We start from the raw sequence: 22667 nt of genomic DNA, 5'->3' as shown, positions 1-22667 counted from the left end.
AATGCTCACAAGTCTGGTTTCTTAAAGACTTTGAATGAGGGTCTGTGTTGATCTAACAGCTAAGGCACACATCTTCTCAAAAGTCACGGAATCGTGATGAGCACATGGTGATGTATTCAAGTGTTGAATCCCCACATCATACACTTGAAGCTCTCAGAACACTGGATGTTAACTAACTGGAATTAAAATAAAAACTTAAAAAAAAGTCACAGAAGAGCAGAGTGAGTAGGGACATTCAGTTCTGTTCTTCTTCCCTGGGGTTTTAAAGAAAGAGCAGGATGACCTCCATATTTGGGTGATAGTATTTGAAAATTACTCCCTCATTTACGCTGATACTTAACCACAGTGAGATGTGAACAACAGAACGTTATCCAACACACTTGAACATCGTCTGACAAGTTAAGAAAGGGAAGGGAAGAAGAGAGGAAGTGATGAACACTAGCTTTATACTCAGTTTTTCATTTCCTTTTGACAACAATCCCCTGGGATAGACGTTGCTGCATTTACTTTACAGATAAGGCGCTAAATAAAATTACGATTATTTGCATCAAAGTCTGTATAGTATATATTAGTCTATTATTTTAGCATCCATTTTATGTACCTTACTGCAAGAGTGCAAAACAAAAGGAAATATAGAACTGATTTTACCTTGTTGTAAGCACAAAATTCAGATTTTATATCAGAAGGTTTGAATTTTGGTGAGGCTGGTATTTAAGCCCAGGTATAAGGGAATCTAAAGGCCATAATTCTAATAGTATAAGCATGGCTATCAATATACACATACATGCACGTGTGGACATGCGCGGAACTATTCCTCAAGGACCAGGGACCATTCAGTTCCATTTCCAGGGGGAAAAAAAGACGACCTTGCAGCCGGATCCCCTTTTCTCTTACTTAACGTGAGGCCATGCTGGGTTCTATTTGACTGCCTCTCACCCAGAATCCTGAGTAATTCATTACTTCTGTCTGAAGGACAAAGAGGATACATAACCCTCACAGTTTTGTTTGCTGGCGTCATGCTAAATGCCGGGGGTGGGGCACTGCCTTGAGCCCCTCAGTGCAAGTCTCTGGCCTCGCTCAGGACATCAGGGGTTCCACCTCATCCTAGCACCCCAGGAACACCCCTCGCAGAGCAAAAGATGCCATCCCAGAGCCCCACTGCAGAAGAGTGGTACTCAGCCCGGTGTTAGGCTTCCTCACCCGCAGGCTGCTTTCCATTTGGTCGGAGCTCAACCCCAAGGAAGGTGAAGGCAGAGGAGCAAATGTACCTACTTGTGGGTTAGGAGAGTCTCATTTTTAACCTTTCCAAGATAGAACGGCTCTTGTTCAATGGCACCAGTGGATACATTTAAGGTGATAACTGGAAAACCACTCTGGTGGGTCCAACTGTCCATTATGCTTTTTACTGTCGCTGGCAAAAGAATTTTATTCTGGTCATCGATGACCTGTTTTAAAAAAATCATCACAAGAGCAGATATTTACATCAAAATCTTTTCAGGTAACCATCTCCCAAAAGAAACTACATGGCTGGCTCTTCTATTCTTCATTTATACAGTAATCCTCAGTGGGTGGTATTCAGGACCAAATTCAGAACTCTGCTCAACTCTCTATGTGAATGCTTCCTTAGTTTATTCATTCATTCATTCATTCACTCACTCAGTCATTCATTCATTCATTGAACACGCATATCAGGAAGTAGGACAATTACCATTTGAAAATGCCTCCATAAATCATCTTGCTCAGCATTTGAGTAAGAAAATGTCTTCAAATATGACTGTAAAAAATAGAGAAGTTAAAAAGAATGGAAAAGTTAAGGTTAAAATAAATAACATGCCCAAAACAATTTATGTTTCCTGCCTTCTAGGTAACAATTTTGTAAACTCACCTTGAGTGCACTGAGAAATAAATTCTCATTCAGGAAGCTAGAAAGCATTCGGGCCAAAGATGCTCCCTAAGACAAGAAACAGTCCATTGTTTGAGCAAAGTCAGTATATAAATACTGACACATTCAATTTTGATAAGCAAATTCTGGGTTTTTCTCCCGATTATATTGCGTACTTCAGTTGAATGTTTGGGTTATCCCCAAATATGCTGATAAAATAGTAGACTGTCACTAACTAATAGGTGAAAGGTGAACAAATGTTCTTCATATAAATAATTCAGGATACACAAAATATTTTAAGCTGAGATATTTACATGTTAAGGATAAATTTCTACCAAACAGAAGGGTTCACCTTAAAAGTAGCGAGTTGCCTCAGTGTTTTTATAATTATGGATGGTACTGAGCACCTAATATGGACTTGAATAATATTTGCTAGATGATGATAGATTTAACCACATTTTCTGAAATCCATTTGCTAAATAAAATACGATTATTTGCATCAAAGTTTGTATAGTATATATTAGTCTATTATTTTAGAATCCATTTTATGTACCTTACTGCAAGAGTGCAAAACAAAAGGAAATATAGAACTGATTTTACCTTGTTGTAAGTAAATAAGTCAAAGAGCTCATTTATTTCACTGGTTTCTGTGAAATTTTCCACCTTCATGGACACAGCTCTAGACACCAGGGCGTGATCTTCACTGAGGACATTATGTAAAATGTTAGAAAAAAAGATCTCATTCTAAAAGGAAAAGATTGAGCAACATTAACTTCTTCGGTATCACAGAAGCACAAAATTCAAATACTTTCAAAATACTTTCAAAAATACTTTCAGAAGGGGGTGGGGGGATGGTTAGCCTGGTGATGGGTATTAAAGAGAGCACGTATTGAATGGAACACAGGGTGTTACACGCCAACAATGAATCATGGAACACTACATCAAAAACTAATGATGTTAAGGTATGGTGATTAACATAATAAAATAAAATTTAAAAAATACTTTCAAAAACTGACACTGAAGAGGGGAAAAATTCATTCAGATGTGCTCTGTGAGCTGCCATATGCCAAATAAGGATTCCTTGAATAACAAAACCCTAAGATACTTTCCTTCCCATTTAATCCCCTTTTTATTTCCATTTTTAAAAACTCCATTACAGAAGTCAACATGTTTTCCAAGAGAGCTATCTACATTTCCCCAAAGGAGGTTCCCAATCATACAGACAAGACCCTCTAGGGAATAGCATCTCTAGGTGGTTTTAATCCTCTAGAATTGTACTGGTAATTTTATTCATAACCCCTTAAAATAGGTCAGTCTCTCTTCAGTGAACATTTACAGACCAAAACGCACCAGATTTACAAATTCGATGATGATGTCATAACTTGTAATTGGAAATAAATCCATGGGCTGCATACTACAGTTTCTAGATCATGCATTATGAGAAGGCAATTTATTATATTCGAATAAGTACAGAACTCTCCAGAAAACTAGACCTCTCTCAGACAGAGGACAAGGGCCATTTCTTTTTCGAAGGAAAGGTAGAAGAAAGACCAACGTACAACCAAAGAGGTGTGGGACATGGCAGAGCCAAAGAAAGGATAGTGGCAAAGAAACAGCACAGATAGCTGGCTCCCACCCTGCAGAGGTGGGCGAGCCCCCTCATAATCCACAAGCAGCCTCACCTCCCTAGCGGCTATCTCTGGGGCCCCCAAGTTGACTCCTTCAAATTCTGCCCACTTCCACTGGCCAACATTCCAACCAACCCTCTCCTCTTAGCATATTATTTTCAACTTATTTACACATTGATTAGGCTACTGTCAAACTCAGCTCTTCCAGAAATGAGACAGCCTGCCATTTAGAGCAATATATCTCAAACTTTAATGCGAATAAGGATCCCCTGGGGATTTGATTGCTTCATACGTGAATGCAGTTGGTCTGGGTTGGGGTCTGTATTTCTAATCAACTACCTGATGATGCTGATTGCTAGTGTGACAATCCCGCTTTGAGTAGCTAGGAGTTAGAGGAGACATTTGTGTAAGTCTGATCTTACTCATTCAGTATAGGTTTTATTAGTTTAACACTCAAGCATTCTTGAGAGTGTCTCACAGTTGACCCACGTGTCCTCGAAGTACAACGTGGAAAACAGAGGAAATAAAAAGCACCCATAATCCTACACTCCAAGATAGTCAACATTAGAATGTCAGTACTGTTCTTTCCAATCTCTTTCCCTAAGTATTTATTTATTCACATGGACGTAAAAACTTTTGTCCTGCTTAATTATTATGACATTCGTTTAAAAATTCTGTTACCTCATCTTCATAACTATCCCTAAAAATGGCTACTGCATTATAAATGAAACATACATAATCTGGAAGGAAACAAGCCAAAACTTAATAGTGATGAACACAGTGTGGTCAAATCACATATGACTTCCTTCTTCCCAAAGTGGAGCAGATAACACTTCTGTAAAAGCAAAACATTAAAACAAATAAATGCATGGTTGCAGAAGGGCCCACTGAGTCAATGAACCATAACTGACTTCATCATTTCCCTATTAGCTAGACATTTAAATTGCTTCCAGCTTTTTAGTGTTTTAAACAATATCTTAACGAACACCTTTATGCATAGCCTTTTGCATATTTTGTGAATTCCCTCCCTCCCTCTCAGAATGGATAGTCTGTCTTCTGTCTGCCTGGTGTAAGATCTTCTATCATCTTCTTGGTATCTCTCTCATCACACAAGTTAACTGTGATGAATGGGGCAAACACCTTCTCCTCAACATCCCCAAATCTTTCTCCTCTGGGCTTCCCATAAGGTGACTCTTGTCCCAGCCTGTTCCAATCCTGCTGGACGGAAACACACAAAAAGTGATGTTAGACTTTTAAAAAATCGTATTTGGCCACTGAATACAGTGATAGGGGAAACTGAGTCTGTATACCCACCATTACTTTCTTCCTGCAAGCTGCAAGCGTCTAGAAAAAAAGACCTCCTCATATTAACTCTATTATTATCCTGAGAAATATAACAGTATTTATTATAATAAATTTACATGGAATATCACTGTGGTGAAAAGCACAGGATTTGAGGCGCCTGGGTGGCTCAGTCGGTTAAGCATCTGCCTTCGGCTCAGGTCATGATGCCGGGGTCCTGGGATGGAGTCCTGCATTGGGTTCCCTGCTCAGCGGGGAGTCTGCTTCTTCCTCTCCCATTCCCCCTGCTTGTGCTGTCTCTCTCTCTCTCTCTGACAAATAAACAAATAAAATCTTAAAAAAAAACAACAAACACACAGGCTTTGGAGTTGAGCCACCTGGGTGTGAATCCTACCTTACCCTCTTTAGACTTGTGTTACTCATAAAAGGAAACCAACTTTAGCTCTTTGAAACTCGGTTTCTCCATCTAGAAATGGAGGAAACAACACTGTCCTCCTTGGGTTATTTTCAGGACTAAATTAATTTACATAAATGTCTTAGCACAGTGCCTGGCAAATAGGACCTGTTCAAGAAGGTTTAGCTACTTGCAATTACTTATCATCATCATCATATTTCTTTAGAGTTGTTTCAGTATTGAATCAGATAATGTAAACAATACTCTATAACATGAGCACTTGGTAAATAGTAGTTGTCATGATGTTATGTAGTAGATAACAATGCGTTGAATGACTGCATGAAACTTTACAAATGAGAAACTGAAGCTCAGAGGTGTTCAACTTACAATGATTCTTATTTTTTTAAAGATTTTATTTATTTGAGAGAGAGAACACAAGTAGGCAGACAGGCAGAAGGAGAAGCAGGCTCCCCACTGAGCAGGGAGCCCGATGCGGGGCTCGATCCCAGGACCCCGGGATCATAACCTGAGCCGAAGGCAGATGCTTAACCGACAGAGCTACCTAGGTGCCCCACTTACAATGATTCTAAAACCAGAGTAGGATCTCACTGGCTGCACAGCTCCCACGTGCCCTTCCCTCCACCAAGACTGCTGCTTCCTCAGCCCAAGCCTAGGAAGAGAGACAGAAAAGCTGGGGGAGGGTAGCAACAGAGTTGCGTCAAACCACTGGTCCCCAGTGTTTTCTGAATCTGTGACCAGGACCCATTCATAACACGTTTTAATGACTTTCAGCTGAAATTAGACCAAGAAAGAAAAGATGGAAATCTGTTTCTGCATATGGCTCTGTGATTCTCTTCCCCAATGTCAATTAAATGACCAGGTTAAAAGGAAACCAAAGCTCTTGATCTCTCAAAGATCATTGAACTAAGGCTTTCAACTTTTAAAAATCAAAGCTCATGGCAATTGCCTCAAGCGACAGGATCTGATATTCTTTTGCCAAGGGTTATATTCACTCAGCTCCACAGACACTGAGAAATGTAGACTCACAACAGAGTGATTAAGGGGGCACCTGGGTGGCTCAGTCGGTGAAGCATCTGCCTTCGGCTCAGGTCGTGATCCCAGGCTCCTGGGATCCAGCCCCGTGTCGGGCTCCCTGCTCAGCAGGGAGTCTGCTTCTCCCTCTCCCTCTCCCTCTGTGTGTGCTCTCTCACTCTCTCTCAAATAAATAAATAAAATCTTAAAAAAAAATAAAGAGCAATTAAGAAACCAATGATTAAAAGAGGTTAATCTTATCATCTTTGTTTCAAAAACACTAGTAATATATCTTCATCAAATTTTCCCAGATTATGACAATACCTTAGCCAATTTCAGTTGCATTAAGAGGTAACTGATGTTAATGATATATTCTATTCAATTAAGAAAATAAAGGGTGAGGGCGCCTGGGTGGCTCAGTTGGTTAAGCGACTGCCTTCGGCTCAGGTCATGATCCTGGAGTCCTGGGATCGAGTCCCGCATCGGGCTCCCTGCTCGGCAGGGAGTCTGCTTCTCCCTCTGACCCTCCTCCCTCTCATGCTCTCTGTCTCTCATTCTCTCTGTCTCAGATAAATAAAATCTTAAAAAAAAAAAAAAAGAAAGAAAATAAAGGGTGAATCTAATTGTTTCATGGGGATGCAACTGCTTTTCTTATTGAATCCAAGCAGAGTTAATTGGGGATGCGACCAAATGCTTTCATAAACAGTTATCGGTGACATGAACCATGCATAGGTTCTATCTTATAAAAGAGAGACACAAACAATTTTATAGCTACAGAGTATATGGAAAGGACTTCTGAAGACAACGAAAGTTTACTCTACATATATAAAGTTTATATAAATGAAGAGAGTCATATCATGAACTCCCACACACCTCCTATTAGCTCTTGGGGGACAAGAACACTGCCATGTGTTTTCTCTGTGGAGCACATTTGGGTGAAGGCGTAACTGTGGAGTTAGAGACATCTGGAACCGAATCTCATCTCCGACATAGAGTAGCCGTAAGACCTTGAACAGCTTACTTAATGCTCCTGCGCCTATTTCCTCAACTAGAAAATAGAGTGACAACTACACTCAGATGATTGTTTTGGGAATTGAGTAAGATGACGTACGTACAAAACTCAAACTACCTGGGACTTACGTCCTAAGTGCTCAGAGAATAGGAAACGCAGTATTATTGTTATTATGGTCATTACCTTCGTCATCAGACTAGCCCCGGACAACTGGGTTATAATCACAGTTCTGTCCCCATCACGCAAATGACTTCAGCAAGTCACCTAACCATCCGGGACTTCAGTCTCCTTATCTAGGTGAAGATGCCCAATCCAGGGGAGGCAGAGTGGCTGGACTGCGGGGTGGCTGGTGATCTATACCAACTCTGCAAAGCATAGGTGGGTGGCATGGAACAGGGATATGAAGAGGCTGAGACCCCAGTGCTTCCCACAAACTGCGATGTCACGAACATGTAAAAAAAAGGGGGATTTTTCGAGAAAGTTTCTGAGGGGTCAAGTTAGGTTTGCCAACTGTGTGATTCCACCAAATAATCAATAAAACCCAAATATCATCTATCTACCATCTCCATCCTTTCCTAAAAAGGGGAAATTTTATTGCTAATAGAATAGGAAAAACATCTTAGGATCTCCTTCAAAGTGGGCGGTATTACATTTCACCTGTAATAAAGATCTGGCCAGTGGAGATCAATCAGTCTTTCAAATATCAATATAGTGAGTGAGGATGGGGAAAGAAGAAAAGAAGCGAAGAACCAAGCTTGGAAACACCGGGAGGTGGGATGAGGGACAGGCCAGTCAGGAGCAGTAGGATGAGCAGTCTTGAGTGTCAGAAAGGTGGAGGGAGGCAGGGACAGAGAGAAAGCAGGGACCTCGGGCTTGCTATCAAGAAGTGAGGTACATGTTAAAGAATGATATTACACCTAAAGATTTAACTCAAATTAAAGCAATTCCGTTTTATCATGCCATTCTGAAAGCACTACCTAATTAATCTACGTGATTGACCAGAAATAGAACTTACAGTTGAAAACATCAGATTTGCATATTCGTGAATTTATATTTTCAGTTTACTATTTATTCAAAACAGCAAAATGGGATCAGCTACAATATATGTGATACCAGTTACACAGCTGATCTATCCAATATTTTATAATCTATACTATAGCATATTACTTATCATTAAAGTCATAGGCTACTGATTACAATGGTTTTAAAATTGAGTCTGGTGAAAATGACCTAAAATCTAACAGTAGGGAAAGATAATAGGCATATACCTTATAAGGTGATAAAATAAAATATTAGGCAACCCTTAAAAATCTTGTTTTCAAAAATGATTTAATGATTTGCAGAAATGCTCTTGATATAATATGAAGTACAGAAGACATTACACGTATCTGTGTAAAAACGTAATTCCCACTTCTATGTATATTTACAATGAGTAAAAGCCTGGAAAAAGAAAACATAAAAAAGATAACACTGGTCATCTCTGGTATCACAGGTAATCTAATATGCCTTCCATTTTTCTGTATTTTACACATTTGAAACAACAAAATACATTAGTTTCATAATTAGGAGAAACAGTTAATAAGTAAACGTAACAGACATACTTACTCTTGGGAATTTAGGATTGAAGTAGTTAATTACTCCAAATTCAAAATAAGATGCAAAACCCTCTTTGAGCCAGATATCATTCCACCAATTCATGGTAACCAAATTTCCAAACCACTTTTGGAGATGGGAGAAAAAAGAGCTTTCTTAAATTTAATTTTAGGAATATTTATTGTAATTGCATGTTAAATACATAGAAGGTCAAAGACATAATGAAACTATATTTCCCTCAATAACAGAACTGGAAAACAGGACCCCAAAAAACATGTTGTGGTTTTAACATGAAGAGGTATCAGTCATGCATTTCCTTAAAATAAGTATTTCACATCCAATGATTGAAAGCAATTTTTGTTTTAAAACTGTCATGTTCAAAGATAAAGGTAAGCTAGAGTAGCATGTCTGAAACCGTCTACTTCCTCAAGGGTTATGTTAATCTAAATAAGGCAAAAGTCTGGAATATTCACCCAACACCTACTAATTACAGCATCTTAGAGTCTAAATAGACTACATCAAAATTTTGCAGTAAGCAGTTGTGTTGTCTTAAGAACATGTTTTGATCTGCCCCATGTCCAAGTCACTCATATGTTCTGCTATAATTATTTTCTATTTGAGCTTAACAGAAACAAAGTGTCAAATGGACGATGAATGGAATCAGGAAAGAAAAACACAATAATTTCTAACACCAACTAATCTGTACCCTAGTATTTAATCAAATTCTTGCAATAGCTGTCATGCATTAATAGCTAGCAGCCGGTCTTTCAGAACAATGTGCTGCTTGAACAATCATAAAAAAATGGCATTTTGGGTGACTGACCGAAACTTGTCAAAATTTGTGTTGACTATGCAACGAAGTGTTATTCTATCCCGATAGATCATTCTTTCCCAAAACGTCTTGTGGATCTACATAACAAGAAGATAATAATTTCCTTGTTTAGATAATTTCCTTCTGGACAAATTTGTATTAATGGAGTCAAGGTCAAAAAGCAGATGGGAGAACCTCCATCAAACACATAACTAAGCTTCTAAGATCACATTGTAAAAGCACAGATCTAATGAAATAAATCGTTGTTTACAACACCTCTGGGTTATGCGGCTTGAGGATTGATGATTGCTCATCTCACTGACACCTTAACCAATTGCCTATATCCCCCTTGAGCCCCTCTTCAGACAAAGCAAAAACAAAGTTCAAACAATCTACTGATGAAATGTGGATATCTTTCAGTGACCTTTTTGAATATTCCTTATTTTAAGGTGGAATGAAAACAAATAATCATAGCTCTGGTTGGCTTACTTTCCCTGAAGAGGGCTCCCTGGAGTGAAGTTTACTTTTGGATGCAAATATCTGAACTCTGAAGGGCCTGGGAGGTCTCATCGCTATGATCCATCACCAATAGTTCAAATTCACACAAGATCTGATTACATAATCTTTCTTTCACTGTCCCACTTCTTGAATAATTTTTTAAAATTTGGTGTACCGTAGAGGTTTTATTTTGTTTTTTGCTATCCTTGGTAGAACAGCTAGAGAATATCTTCATGTGAAATAAGAAAGAACATTTTACCACATGCCTGATGTCCGATCTCGTGGGAGAGAATGAAGGAGATCACAGCCTTTTTGTCTGTTACTTGATCATTTGGTTGCATCAACAATAATGACTCATCGAATATCAATAGTCCCCAATTTTCCATTGCACTGTTGTCAAAAGTAGGCAAGGCAATTATATCTAAGTGGATTTAAATGGAGGGAAAAATGAAATCATCTCTTCCAAAAAGTTTGAGATTTCCAGCTATAACGGTCTCAAAATGAAATCATAAAATTACTAAAAGAAAATACAAATGAATATTTATAATGTGAGGGGAGAGAAGACGAATACCAAAGACGGAAGCCAGAAAATAAATGGTTCTGATTGTCTGAAAATCAAATACTTTTGATAAAGGACCTGTACAGAGAAATCTTAAAACTTCACCATAAAAAAATGAACTTTACAAAATGGGCAACAATCAATCTAAAGAGACATTTCATTGCATAAAATAGGCAAATACACATATGAAAAGATGATCTACATCCTGTGTCACTGGAAAATTGCAAATTAAAATAATGAGATACAACTATACACCCATTAGGATGGTTTAAATCCAAAACACACTACCAAATGCTGCAGAAGATATGGAGGAGCGGCAGGAACTCTCACTCATTGCTGGTGGGAAGGCAAAGTATAGCCACACTGGAAGACAGTTTGCCAGTTTCTTATAAAATTAAATAAAGGCTGGCCGTACAGTCTAGCAATTGAGCAATTGAGGTTATTTGCCCAAATGAGTTGAAAACTTAAGTCCACACAAAAATTGGCACAAGAATGTTTATAGCAGCTTTATTATTTTTTTTAATTTTATTTATTTATTTGAGAGAAAGAGAGCATGCCCATGAGCGGGGGGAGTGGCAGAGGGAGAGAGAGAGCAGCAGACTTGCCACTGAGCTGGGAGCCTGACTCCGCTTGCGGCTCGATCCCAGGGCCCTGGGGTCATGACCTGAGCTGAAGGCAGACGCTTAACTGTCTGAGCCACCCAGGTGCCCTATAGCAGCTTTATTTGTAATTGCAAATAAAAAAAAAAATCGGAAACAACGAAGATGTCTTTCAATAGCTGAATGGATACACAAATTGCGGTATATCCATACAATAGAGTGTTATTCAGCGATAAAAAGAAACGAGCTATCCAACTATGAGAGGACAAGAAGGAACTTTAAATGCAGGTTGCTAAGTGAAAAGAAGCCAGTGAGGACAAGGCACACATGGTATGATTCCAACCATGTAACATGATGCAGAAGGTAAAACCAGAGAGACAGTAAAAAAATTGGTGGTTATCAGGACTCTGGGGAGAAGGGGGGCAATGAGCACAGGGGATTTTTATGACAGTGTAACTACTCTGCATGATACTGTAATTTTGGATACATGTCATTCTACATTTGTCAAAACTCATAGAATGTATAGCACCCAGAGTGAAACCTAACATACATTATGGGCTTTATTTAACAATATTTTATCAATATTCGTTCATCAATTCTAACAAATGTAACACTCTAATGCAAGATATTTACAGTAGCAGAAAGTGTGTGGGGGAAAGGGCAATGGGGAGGTGGTAAATGGAATTCCCTATACTTGCTGTGTAATTTTCCTTAAATCTACAAGTGCTCTAAAAAATAGTCTAGTTCATTTTTTAAAAGATTTTATTTATTTATTTGAGAGAGAGAGATAGTGAGAGAGAGCAGAGCAGGAGGAAGGGGAGAGAGAGAAGCAGGCTCCCCACTGAGCAGGGAGCCCAACGCAAGGCTTGATCCCAGGAGCCTGGGATCATGACCTGAGCCGAAGGTAGATGCTTAACCGACTGAGCCACCCAGGTGCCCCAGAAGTAGTCTAGTTAAAATGAAATATTTTAGTTCACCAAAAGACACTATAAACAAATTTGAAAGGCAAATCACAAGCTAGGAAAAATATCTGCAGCATATATAACAACTAGATAACTTTTTTTCATATCTAAAAAAAAACCTCTTACAGATAAAAAAAAAAAAAGTGAACAATTCACTTTAGAAATAATTCAAATAGCCAAAAATCTTACTTAAAATGTTCAACTTTGGGACGCCTGGGTGGCTCAGTTGGTTGGGTGACTGCCTTCGGCTCAGGTCATGATCCTGGAGTCCCGGGATTGAGTCCTACATCGGGCTCCCTGCTCGGCAGGGAGTCTGCTTCTCCCTCTGCCCCTCCTCCCTCTCATGCTCTCTGTCTCTCATTCTCTCTCTCGCAAATAAATAAATAAAATCTAAAAAAAAAAAAAAAATGTTCAACTTTATCAGAAACACAAATTAAAACAATGATATAACTTAATCTTTCAAATGTGTAAGAGAATTAATAATTAGTACTGCTAATATTAGTATTAACAATTAGGTACAGGAAAACTGGCATATAGCCTGTTGGTAAGGATGTGACTGCTACAATCTTTCTGGAGTGATCCAGCAAAATGCTTCAGAATTTTTAGAATGTTTCTACCCTTTGACTAACTCATTCAACTTTTGGAATTTATACTAATGCAAATAGCATGGATATTTATAAACATTCCCTATGTTTCCTTTAGTGTTCTTAAAGTGGCCAAAAAAGGGGGGAGGGCATGCAATTAGTCCAAATGTTCAACCAGAGGGTTAAATTATTTTGCCAAATTGAAATGTAGGCATTCTATGTTTTAAAAATGACAATACAGGGGCGCTTGGTGGCCCAGGTGGTTGAATGTCTGGACTCCTGGTTTTGGCTCAGGTCGTGGTCTCGGGGTCCTACCATTGAGCCCCATGTCAAGCTCCATGCTCAGTGTGGAGTCTGCTTGAGATTCTCTCTCTCCCTCTGCCCCTCCCCCTGCTCACAGACACACACACACACACACACTCTTTCTATCTCTCTCTCTGGAATAAATGAATACATCTTTTAAAAAATAAAAAATAAAATAACAATACAAAAGAATAGTTATCTGGATCATGTTGCCACATAGAGTTACCTTTTAAAATAAAACAAAACAAAAGGCCACTCAAAGAAGAGTCGCAATGCTATGGTTCCATTTTTGTTAAAAACAAAGAAGCAAATGCAGAGATTGAGACTGCCCAGACAGCGGGAAAACAGACCCAAAATGTTAGCTGTGGTTATCTCTGAGTGGTAGCATTATGGAAAATTTTTATTCTTTTTTGTGCTTTCCCCAATTTTTCCAAATTTTCTATGGTGTGATCATTTACTAGTTTTAAAACTAGAAGAACAGGGGCATCTGGGTGGCTCAGTCAGTTAAGCATGTGATCTTGATTTCGGCTCAGGTTGTGATCTCAGGATAGTGAGATTGATCCCCTTGATGGGCTCCGAGCTGGGTATGGAGCCTGTTTAAGATTCTCTCTCTTCCTCTGCCTTTGCCCCTCCCCCACCCAAAATAAAACTAGAAGAACAAGAAAACATTTTACCTTCTTTTGCTAATAGAAGAAATGCCATTTTTATAACGTGTGCTACGTTTGCCTAATGAATGTTCTGTGCTGTGTTCGATATATTATGTTGATTTATACATGGTTGAAGATGGCATGTGCCGTAAAATGTATCTAGGTCATTACATAGCCTCTGCTAGTTAATGCTCTATTATCTTTGGGCATACTTAATTGCTAAGCGTAGGTTGGAACTCCTCTACCTCCCTTTTCCTCCACCTGCATCCATCCCCCCTTCCATCAACCCGCTCACTTTCCTTGCAAAGTCTGCTCTGCTCCACTCAAGCCAATCCCTTTTGCTCTCTACAACTGTTGAGCCATTCTCTGCTTGAGTTGTTTGGTGCCCCAAGCAATCCTCTGTTCAATCTATGAATGCCCGCAATCTTTGCTGGCCAATCTTAACCAATTCTAAGAAGCCATTCCTTACTAACTCCTGATAACGATTTTTACCTTCAGATGCACAGAATTGGGAGTAAGCAAATTCTTGTTTCTTGATCAACTATCATCATTGGCTCACACAGAACCCTGTTTTATTTTATTTTAATGATTACCTCATTATTTTAAAATAAAGACACCGGGGCGCCTGGGTGGCTCAGTCAGTTAAGCGTCTGCCTTCCGCTCAGGTCATGATGTCGGGGTCCTGGGATTGAGCCCCTCATCGGGCTCCCTGCTCACGGGGAATCTGCTTCTCCCTCTCCCTCCCTGTTTGTGCTCTCTCTTGCTATCTCTTTCTCTCTCTCTCAAATAAATAAAATCTTAAATATAAACTAAAATAAAATAATGATATAAATACCCATGAATCCGCCTCTCTCCCTTTAGAACAAGGTTGGCAAACCCTTTCTTTAAAGAGCCAGATAGGAAATATTTTCAGCTTTGTGGGCTGTATGTTTTCCATCACATTTTTAACTTTGGCATCGCAGAGCAAAAGCATCCGTAGACACCATGTAGGCAAATGAAGCGTGCTGTGTTCCAATAAAACTTTATTTATGGACCTTGAGATTTGAATTTCATATAATTTCCATGTGTCACAGAATATTCTTTTTTTTCCCCCCCAACTGTTTAAAAATGTAAAAACCACCCTGAGTTCGTGGCCTATCCAGAAAAGGGCAGCGGGCCAGATTTGATAGCTTGCCAACCCCTAACTGAGAATGCTGCTAATAACTCATACTGTGATTCCCAGACCATTGGCATTAGCAGAACCTGGGAGCTTATTAGGGATGAGAATTCTGGGACCAACCACAGACCTACTGAAACAGAACTTCTTGGCTCAGCATCTGTGTTTTAACAAGACTTCTGGATGATTCCAACACACGCTGAAGTTTGACAAGAGCTGACTTACCTCTCTCTGTGTGCTCCTTCTCAGCTCACACTTTAGCGTCTTCTTCCAGCAGCTAAGTCACTATCCTCAAGTTTAGGGGGGTTTGTTTTGAAACTTTAGAAAAACAAAATGTTTCATTCTCATGGCCATAGTTTTTTTGTTGTGTGAATGAAACCTAATTTATCTATCCATTCTCCTAACCACGACCATTTTTGATTGCTTTCAGTCTAGGGCTGTATTAAAAAAAGTTAACTATGAATGTTCTTGCACATGTCTTCTGGTACATATGTGCTCAGATTCCTCTTGGAGATGTAATTAGAACCAGAATTCCTGGGTTTTAAGGTATTCTAATGATCAGCATTGCAAGACAATATGTTTCAAAGTTGTTGTGATGGCCATTTCCTAACATTTGGCATTTGTTAGATGCCTACTTTTTAACAAGTGAATAGGTATAAATAGGTATAAAATGGTGCCTCACCTTGGCCTTGGACATTCATTTGTTAGATTACTAATGAGGTTAAAGAACTCTGCATGAGTTTAGGGCGCCTGGGTGGCTCAGTCATTAAGCGTCTGCCTTCGGCTCAGGTCATGATCCCAGGGTCCTGGGATCGAGCCCCACATCGGGCTCCCTGCTCAGCGGGAAGCCTGCTTCTCCCTCTCCCACTCCCCCTGCTTGTGTTCCCGCTCTCGCTATCTCTCTCTCTGTCAAATAAATAAATAAATAATTAAAAAAAAAAAAAGAACTCTGCATGAGTTTTTTAAGCCACATGTGTTCCTTTTTCTGTAAAACATCTATTCATGTATCTTTTCCTTGTTTCTTCTTCTGTATTGTTCTTATTTGTAAGTATTCTTTATTATTTAGGGTACTCCCATTACCACTTCTTAATCTTCTTTCTCTTAAGACTTTCACTCAGCCAGTCCAGCATCGCTCGCTCGGTGATGCATGGCTTTTGTTTCTACATACGGAAGCTACCACCCCAACTCAGCTCTGTTTGAACAGAGCCCCAGCCACCTACTCCTCTTGCATTCAGAAAGCACCAGGATGGGTGCCCGGTGGCTCCGTTGGTTAAGTGCTGGACTCTTGATTTCAGCTCAAGTCATGATCTCAGGGTTCTGAGATCGAGCCCCGCATCAGGCTCCATGCTCAGTGGAGAGTCTGCTTGAGATTCTCGCCCTCTCCCTCTGCCCCTCCCCCTGGCTCTCATGCACACACACACTGTCTCTCTCTCTAATAAATAAATAAATCTTTTTAAAAAATTAAAATAAAATCCGCAAATCTCAAAAGCCCATATTTATTACTTTTTTAAAAAACAAGATGTATTTATTTGAGAGAGAGAGCATAAGCAGGGGGGACCAGCAGACTCCCCATGGAGCAGGGAGCTCGATGCGGGGCTCAATCCCAGGACCCTGGGATCATGACCCGAGCCGAAGGCAGATGCTTAACTGACTGAGCCACCCAGGCACCCCTGTTTTGTACTTTTTAAATGGCTCAACCAAGAGTTAAAATAACTAGGAAACATTTGTTTCTCTATCTTTTAAAGATCCAATAATAGAAAACCTCCTTATTTTCATCATCTGTTAAAATGCAGTTGTGAGCAAGTGCTACCTGCGTTTCACATTGGTTGAGAGGCTATGAAGGATATAAAAATGTGCCAAATATAACCCTGATTTCCAGAAGTTGACAATCTAGTCAGAATTTACATGGAATTACTGAACTAAGTGCATGTATTGATCCCCTTCATCAAAAAAAAAAAAAAGTTTACTGTTTACCATTCTGAAAGAAGCACTATCCATAGGCTCTGAGGGTACAAAGAAAAAGACAAGCCAGATCCTGAACCCGCGTTACTCTTGATCTCATGGTGGGGGGGGGGAGTACAATTAGACTCTAGTTAAGTCAAGAGCTCCAATGGAGGGGTGCACAGGATGCTGTGGAAGCATGAGGAAAAAGGCATCAGGGAAAGCTTCCTGGAGGAGGGGGCACTAAGTGGAGAAATATATGAATTAACCAGTTGGGTAGACCTCATCGCAGGATGCGCAAAGTGCCTGTGCAAGAGCCTGGGGGAGAGGAGAAGAGGAAGGTGGAGGAGGGGAAAGAGAGGGTACCAAAGCCTCCTTCCAACGCTGAAGAACTGCCAAAAGCCCCGAGAATTTGGCAAGAGATGCACGGTTGTAAAGACAGACTATATACAGAGTCTGGACTTGATCCTCAGGGCGATGGGAAGCCACAGAGAGGTTTTAAAGAGGCCAATAATACGCTCATTGGACTTCGCTAGGGAAAGATCCCCTGTGCCTCGGTGTGGGAGACGGAATAGAGGGAGCAAGAGGGAAGGGGGTATAACCAAATGGGGCCTGCTGAACTACAGATGATAGTGGTATAAACCACGGAGAGCAGGGGGCACAGGGAGGAGGGGATGGAGATAATGAGGAGGAGCCTACTTTGATGAAGGGGTGCTTTATGGAACAGGGTGTGAAGGGTCACTGTGAACTGTTCCTTATCTAAATAAAGTCAAATGGAACTTTTCTTGCCTAGACAAGTGTCATCTTGAGATCCTCCGGCCACAGAAGCCTTCAAGCCCAGGCTTCTGATGCCCCCAACTCCCAAAAGGACAGGTATCACTCCCGGGATCCCTAACTGGGCCAAGGCTGCCTCATGCCCCATTCCTCCTGAACCAGCAAGCTTGAGCTACAGAGCCCCCGGCTCGCCAGGCCAAGTTCAGGAGGCTTGAATTCCCGGGTATGGACTTCCTACCTTCTTCCACCATCTGCCCATGTAGACAGGGCATACTTTTTCCAAGACTTCACATAACATGTCAGAGGAACAAAATACATTTACACAATATGCCCTCACGGTAGACAGAGAAAACACTGGACGACTTTCTGAGCTGAAGGGCTCACGCAATTTGAAGGACATACTCTACAGATCTATAAGCAATAAAACGTTCCCGGATTTTCTCGAGGATCCTAGTGTTCACAGGTGATTCCAATTTTATACAGTAAACGTTGACAGATAGGACCCCACGTCCTCTCCAATGCCTCACAGCTAAAGAATAGGAAAACAAACAAACAAACAAAACCCAAACAAACCCCACCCCACAGAAACCTACCCCTGACCCAAAACCTTCATTCACGGGAACTGGAGTAATTCTCGTAGGCCTGCTAAAAGGATCCAGAATATTGCATCACCCCCACGCACTGGGAGAAGAAAGGACAGAACATTAGACAAAGAGCAGGGGCTAGAGGCTGTGAAACTGGCAATGAACACCCAGGAGGAGTCTAAATCTTGAGGACACCTGCTGGGCACATGGCATCGTACAGAGAAATAGCAAACAGGCCCCTCCGTGTTCAGGAAGGTGTAGGACACAAGGCTGGGAGGTCAGCAGGGCTGCCCCCCAAAAGAGCAGCTAAATGCTGACAGTGGGTCTTTGGAGGCTCCTCTGCATGCCCTTTGACCTTAACCCAGGCCCCCCACAATAGGAAGTCCATTGCATCGGAAGGGAAGATAGCTCACCTGTTTTGGGAAGAGGGTAACTAATATTAAATAGATCTTCCAGAAAAGAGAAGATGGGACCTGTGAGGTTCAAAGCAAAGTCTGCATTTCCGTTCGCGATGGCGTCTTTCCGGGCCCAGATGCGTATCTAAATCAAAACAATGAAGTGGTGATTAGGGAAAGCAGTTGTGACTTGGGCAATGGGCAGCCTGCTTGCTCCAAATCCCTGATGCTCTGGAGTCAAAGCCTTACCTTTTCGGAAGAAGCTACGGAATAGAAAGTTGGCCGGTCACCCGTGAACGACATGCGGGGGTTACAGGGGTGCCGACCCCGTGCAGTAAAAAAGTCCACAGATCACTTTAGGGTCCCCAAAAACTTAACTGCTAATAGGCTGCTACTGACTGAAAGCCTTACCGATCATGGGAACAGTCACTTAATACACATTGTCTCTATTACACTGTTTCTTACAGTAAAGTAAGCTAGAGAAAAGAAGACGTTATTAAGGAAATCGTAAGGAAGAGAAAATACATTTACACTGCCAAACTATGCACAAAATCCGGGCATAGGTGGACCCGCTGGGTCCAAATCTGCGTTGCTCAAGGGTCAACTGGAAATGGGCAGATGCCCTGGAGAAAATCCAGAAGGCTGTTCGCTAAGATGTAAGCAGTGACTCTCTGGAAAGGGGTGTTATTTCAGTGTTTTACAGTAACGTGTCTAACTTTTGGAATTCGGAAATAATCCTTGGGCTAGTATCTACCCCCACCGAAAATGTAGACTCTGTCTTTGAGTAAAAGAGCATGTTGGACCCTTGCTTCCCTTTCTAGGACCTATTTCCAACGTTCCCAAACAGAATCGTGCGGTTAGCAGGGGTTACATGGTGTGGTAGAGATTACACACGTCTGCATCGTGCAAATTTAAAATGGTTCCTTCATGCTTATTAGTGCTGAGGTCATTAATAGGGTGATCTTGTCTTCGAAATTTTAAGTAAGGTTAATTCCCTTAATTTAAAGAAGTTCATCAATAGTTCTTTGATCTTACAGTGGTTGAGCAAGGGTATACAGTCTGTTTATGACACTTTCTCTTTAGTAGGTAAAGAGACATCCCTGCCTTGTTAGTTTAATGTGACCGACCTATTATTTGGGCCCTTGGAAATTGATTTTGCGACTTTGGTGGCAACTTTGCTCCTGTTTGACCATTCATTATTTTTTTTTTTTTTTTAAGATTTTATTTATTCATTTGACAGAGATAGAGAGCACAAGTAGGCACAGTGGCAGGCAAAGGGAGAGGAAGAAGCAGGCTCCCCGCTGAGCAGGGAGCCTGACGTGGGGCTCGATCTCAGGACCCTGGGAGCATGACCTGAGCTGAAGGCAGACGCTAAACAACTGAGCCACCCATGCGTCCTATTATTTTAATAGGAAATCATTTTATATCCCACAGCAAAAGCATCGGGGCACTTTTCTAATGGGGCTACTAGCGTGAAAACACCGAAGAACATGCACGAGACTCAAAAACCCTTGAACGAAAGGTCGAAATGAGGGCATTAAGATAATTGTCCTGATGTGAATACCGTCGATGTGAGGACGCGTTCTCTGCCAAACACTGGAGAAAGTGCTGGGAAAATGAAAAGCAGGACAATGATATTTCCAGCTTGCTGTGCTCCAGGAACGCATTCACCTTCCTCTGCTTGTATTTCTGCTAGAAAATTTGTCTTGAATTAGGTGACTTTGGAATTACGTGAGGTCTTCAGGAATGTTCCCCTCTCACAGAATGCAACCACCTGCTTCTGGGGCCTCCGACCTCATGCTTTTTGGCCTCCCCCACGCTGCAGGGGCCTCCTTCTCCCAGGAAGGAGGCCTCAGGACTCAGCCCTGCCCCTACATGGCACTTGCCCACCCCCCACCTCCAGTTCCAGGCAATAGGAAGACGGCTGCACCCAAACCCACACTGCGAGTGGAAAGAACATTCCCTTCTCCCCGCGTTCAAGATGGATGCATTTTCACTGTAACATCTGGAGAAATAACAGAACCTTTGTAGGTTCAATTTTCAGTTTCAAAACTCCTCCCCCAAACTACCATCCTATATTATAGCCAAAGGGGAAGCAAGTGATGGAGACTTCAAGCTGTGTGGGAGGGAGCTAACACCAAACAGTGAGGAACACTTGGAAGATGCAGCCGTAAAATTCCTTCAAATCCACACCTCGCCCCCCTCAGTGTGATCTTGGGGTCCTCCCTGCACCCAGCAGACCTCAACACCTAAGAGAGGAAAATCTTCACACGTGCCTGTGTGTGCCAAGTCCTACTCAAAAGATGTTATTTCCAACCTTAGGTCTGTGTTTCCAAGTTTATCCTCATGTCAAGGAATAGCCACCTTTTCAATCTCACTAAATTCTTATCTCTTCCTCGACAAGCAATTGTTTGTATAATCTGGACACTCTTCCAAGAGTACATTCTGGTTCCCCTGTAGGATAGACGGCAGACTCCTTCCCTTTGTAGAGAGCTGAGCCGGAGCCAAAGCAGCATTCCACTGATAAACTCATCCCAAATTTCAATCTTCTGGCGAAGAATGGGCCTTTCTTAGGCCTGTTCCGTTCCCTCTTTGCTTCAACGGCAGCTGGTTTTCTTTTCAGGGCTATCTTTCACCAAGAAATGGACTGGCCCCTTTTTCTCAAACTTTCTGCTGAAAGAGCAGCCCCAAGAGCCACCGGCCCCACGGGAAGCCCCATGATGCGCTTCCACATCATGCCCGAGGAGATTTCTCAGGAGGTGTCAGGAATGGTTCCCTTGGCCTGCGCTCCGTCTGTGTATCTCAAGGCCCCACCAGTGACTCTTCGGGAAGCGAAATCAGGCTGCAACCAATAGCTGAGGAGGAGAGCTGTGGTCTGCGTGGAACATGGTATTGTTCCGTCAGCCTGCAGAGGAGTAGCTCGGAGTGAGTCGCCCCTGGTGAGAGGCTTGTCTCCTCCACAGCCTCCTGATCTGCACAAGTCCATGGTACAAGCCTGGAAGATGCTGGGCCCGGGGAGAGAGTCTCCACCCTCTGTGGGAGCCCGATCTGCCTCAGGTCTGGGAGGTCAACGTGGTGAGACAGAACACGGCCTGCGGAATCGGCCTTACTTCCCTCCACGCTCCAGTGTGGGGTGTGAGCCAGATGGTAAAGGACTGCGGTGGGAACCTGGATATTTGCCCAGAAGGTGACTATAGAAGGAGGGTATGACTGGGTGAGAAGGAGGTGTTTTAGGACAGAGCGCCTCCTTCACCCAACTCTGAGGGAGCGCTGTGTTTCTCAGAGTTGAGCAAGCCCGCCGCCCTGATCCATCACCTGCAGGCACCGTTTCCATCATGTGGCTGTTCCCAGCTGGTGCCCAGGGCCATATGGGGCACTGGACACCCTGACTGTCACCCCCGCTTCAAGGCTGCATCACCTTGTGGACTAAATAGCAGGCAAACCTGAGTTTCAAGGCGTGAGTGCAGGAGAACTGTGGCGTCCCATCTGCAAAGCCACACTAGAGTTTCTTTCTTTGCTTTTTTTAAAAGATTTTATTTATTTGTCAGAGAGAGAGAGTACAAGCAGAGGAAACTGGAATGGGAGAGGGAGAAGCAGGCTCCCCGCTGAGCAAGGAGCCCGATGCGGGGCTCGATCCCAGGACCCTGGGATCATGATCCGAGCCGAAGGCAGATGCTTAACGACTGAGCCCCCCAGGCACCCCTCCCCCCACTAAGAGTTTCAAGAGGGCCTAGAAACAGTCAGAGGGGCCACCAGGAGGTGACATGGGAAACAGAGGCATGACCCCCGGATTCGGAAAGAACGGATGAACCACCCACAGCCAGCACGAAGGCACTCACCTGGGCTGTCTTCCTCACTCACCTCCTTGCCCCTTTCGGTTCTGTCCACGTGGGCATAGTCACATATGGCCAAGGCCACTAAGTAAGTCGGCATGTGGGGCGTCGTGGAAAAGGTGGTGACTGTCCACGTGCTTCCATTTGTGTCTCTCCTTGCAGACTGACCTACAGAAAT

At 42.0% G+C, this 22667-nt stretch overlaps 1 protein-coding gene across 5 annotated transcripts in view; it reads right to left on the bottom strand.

The window, feature by feature from the left end:
* The window catches only part of LVRN (laeverin), an 88290-nt gene that overhangs the window by 44725 nt on the left and 20898 nt on the right, over positions 1-22667 (bottom strand). For 4 of the 5 annotated variants that reach the window (XM_064595801.1, XM_045891202.3, XM_045891213.3 and 1 more), the window contains 8 exons: positions 22518-22657; positions 18675-18801; positions 10419-10573; positions 8856-8969; positions 2483-2626; positions 1886-1951; positions 1709-1774; positions 1273-1445 (listed from right to left, as the gene is read on the bottom strand). In XM_064595801.1, coding sequence (XP_064451871.1) covers positions 1273-1445; positions 1709-1774; positions 1886-1951; positions 2483-2626; positions 8856-8969; positions 10419-10573; positions 18675-18801; positions 22518-22657 — 985 coding nt within the window. The remainder of the gene's footprint in view (positions 1-1272; positions 1446-1708; positions 1775-1885; positions 1952-2482; positions 2627-8855; positions 8970-10418; positions 10574-18674; positions 18802-22517; positions 22658-22667) is intronic. The other variant, XM_064595802.1, reaches the window with a different exon arrangement.

This window comes from Mirounga angustirostris, unplaced genomic scaffold (genome assembly GCF_029215605.1).
Source record: "Mirounga angustirostris isolate CCGP_5_RB_7025 unplaced genomic scaffold, mMirAng1.0.hap1 SCAF_7, whole genome shotgun sequence".
NCBI classification, from domain to species: domain Eukaryota; kingdom Metazoa; phylum Chordata; class Mammalia; order Carnivora; family Phocidae; genus Mirounga; species Mirounga angustirostris.
The sequence above is the reverse complement of the archived record's forward strand: the minus strand, read 5'-3'. Positions and strand labels throughout refer to the sequence as shown.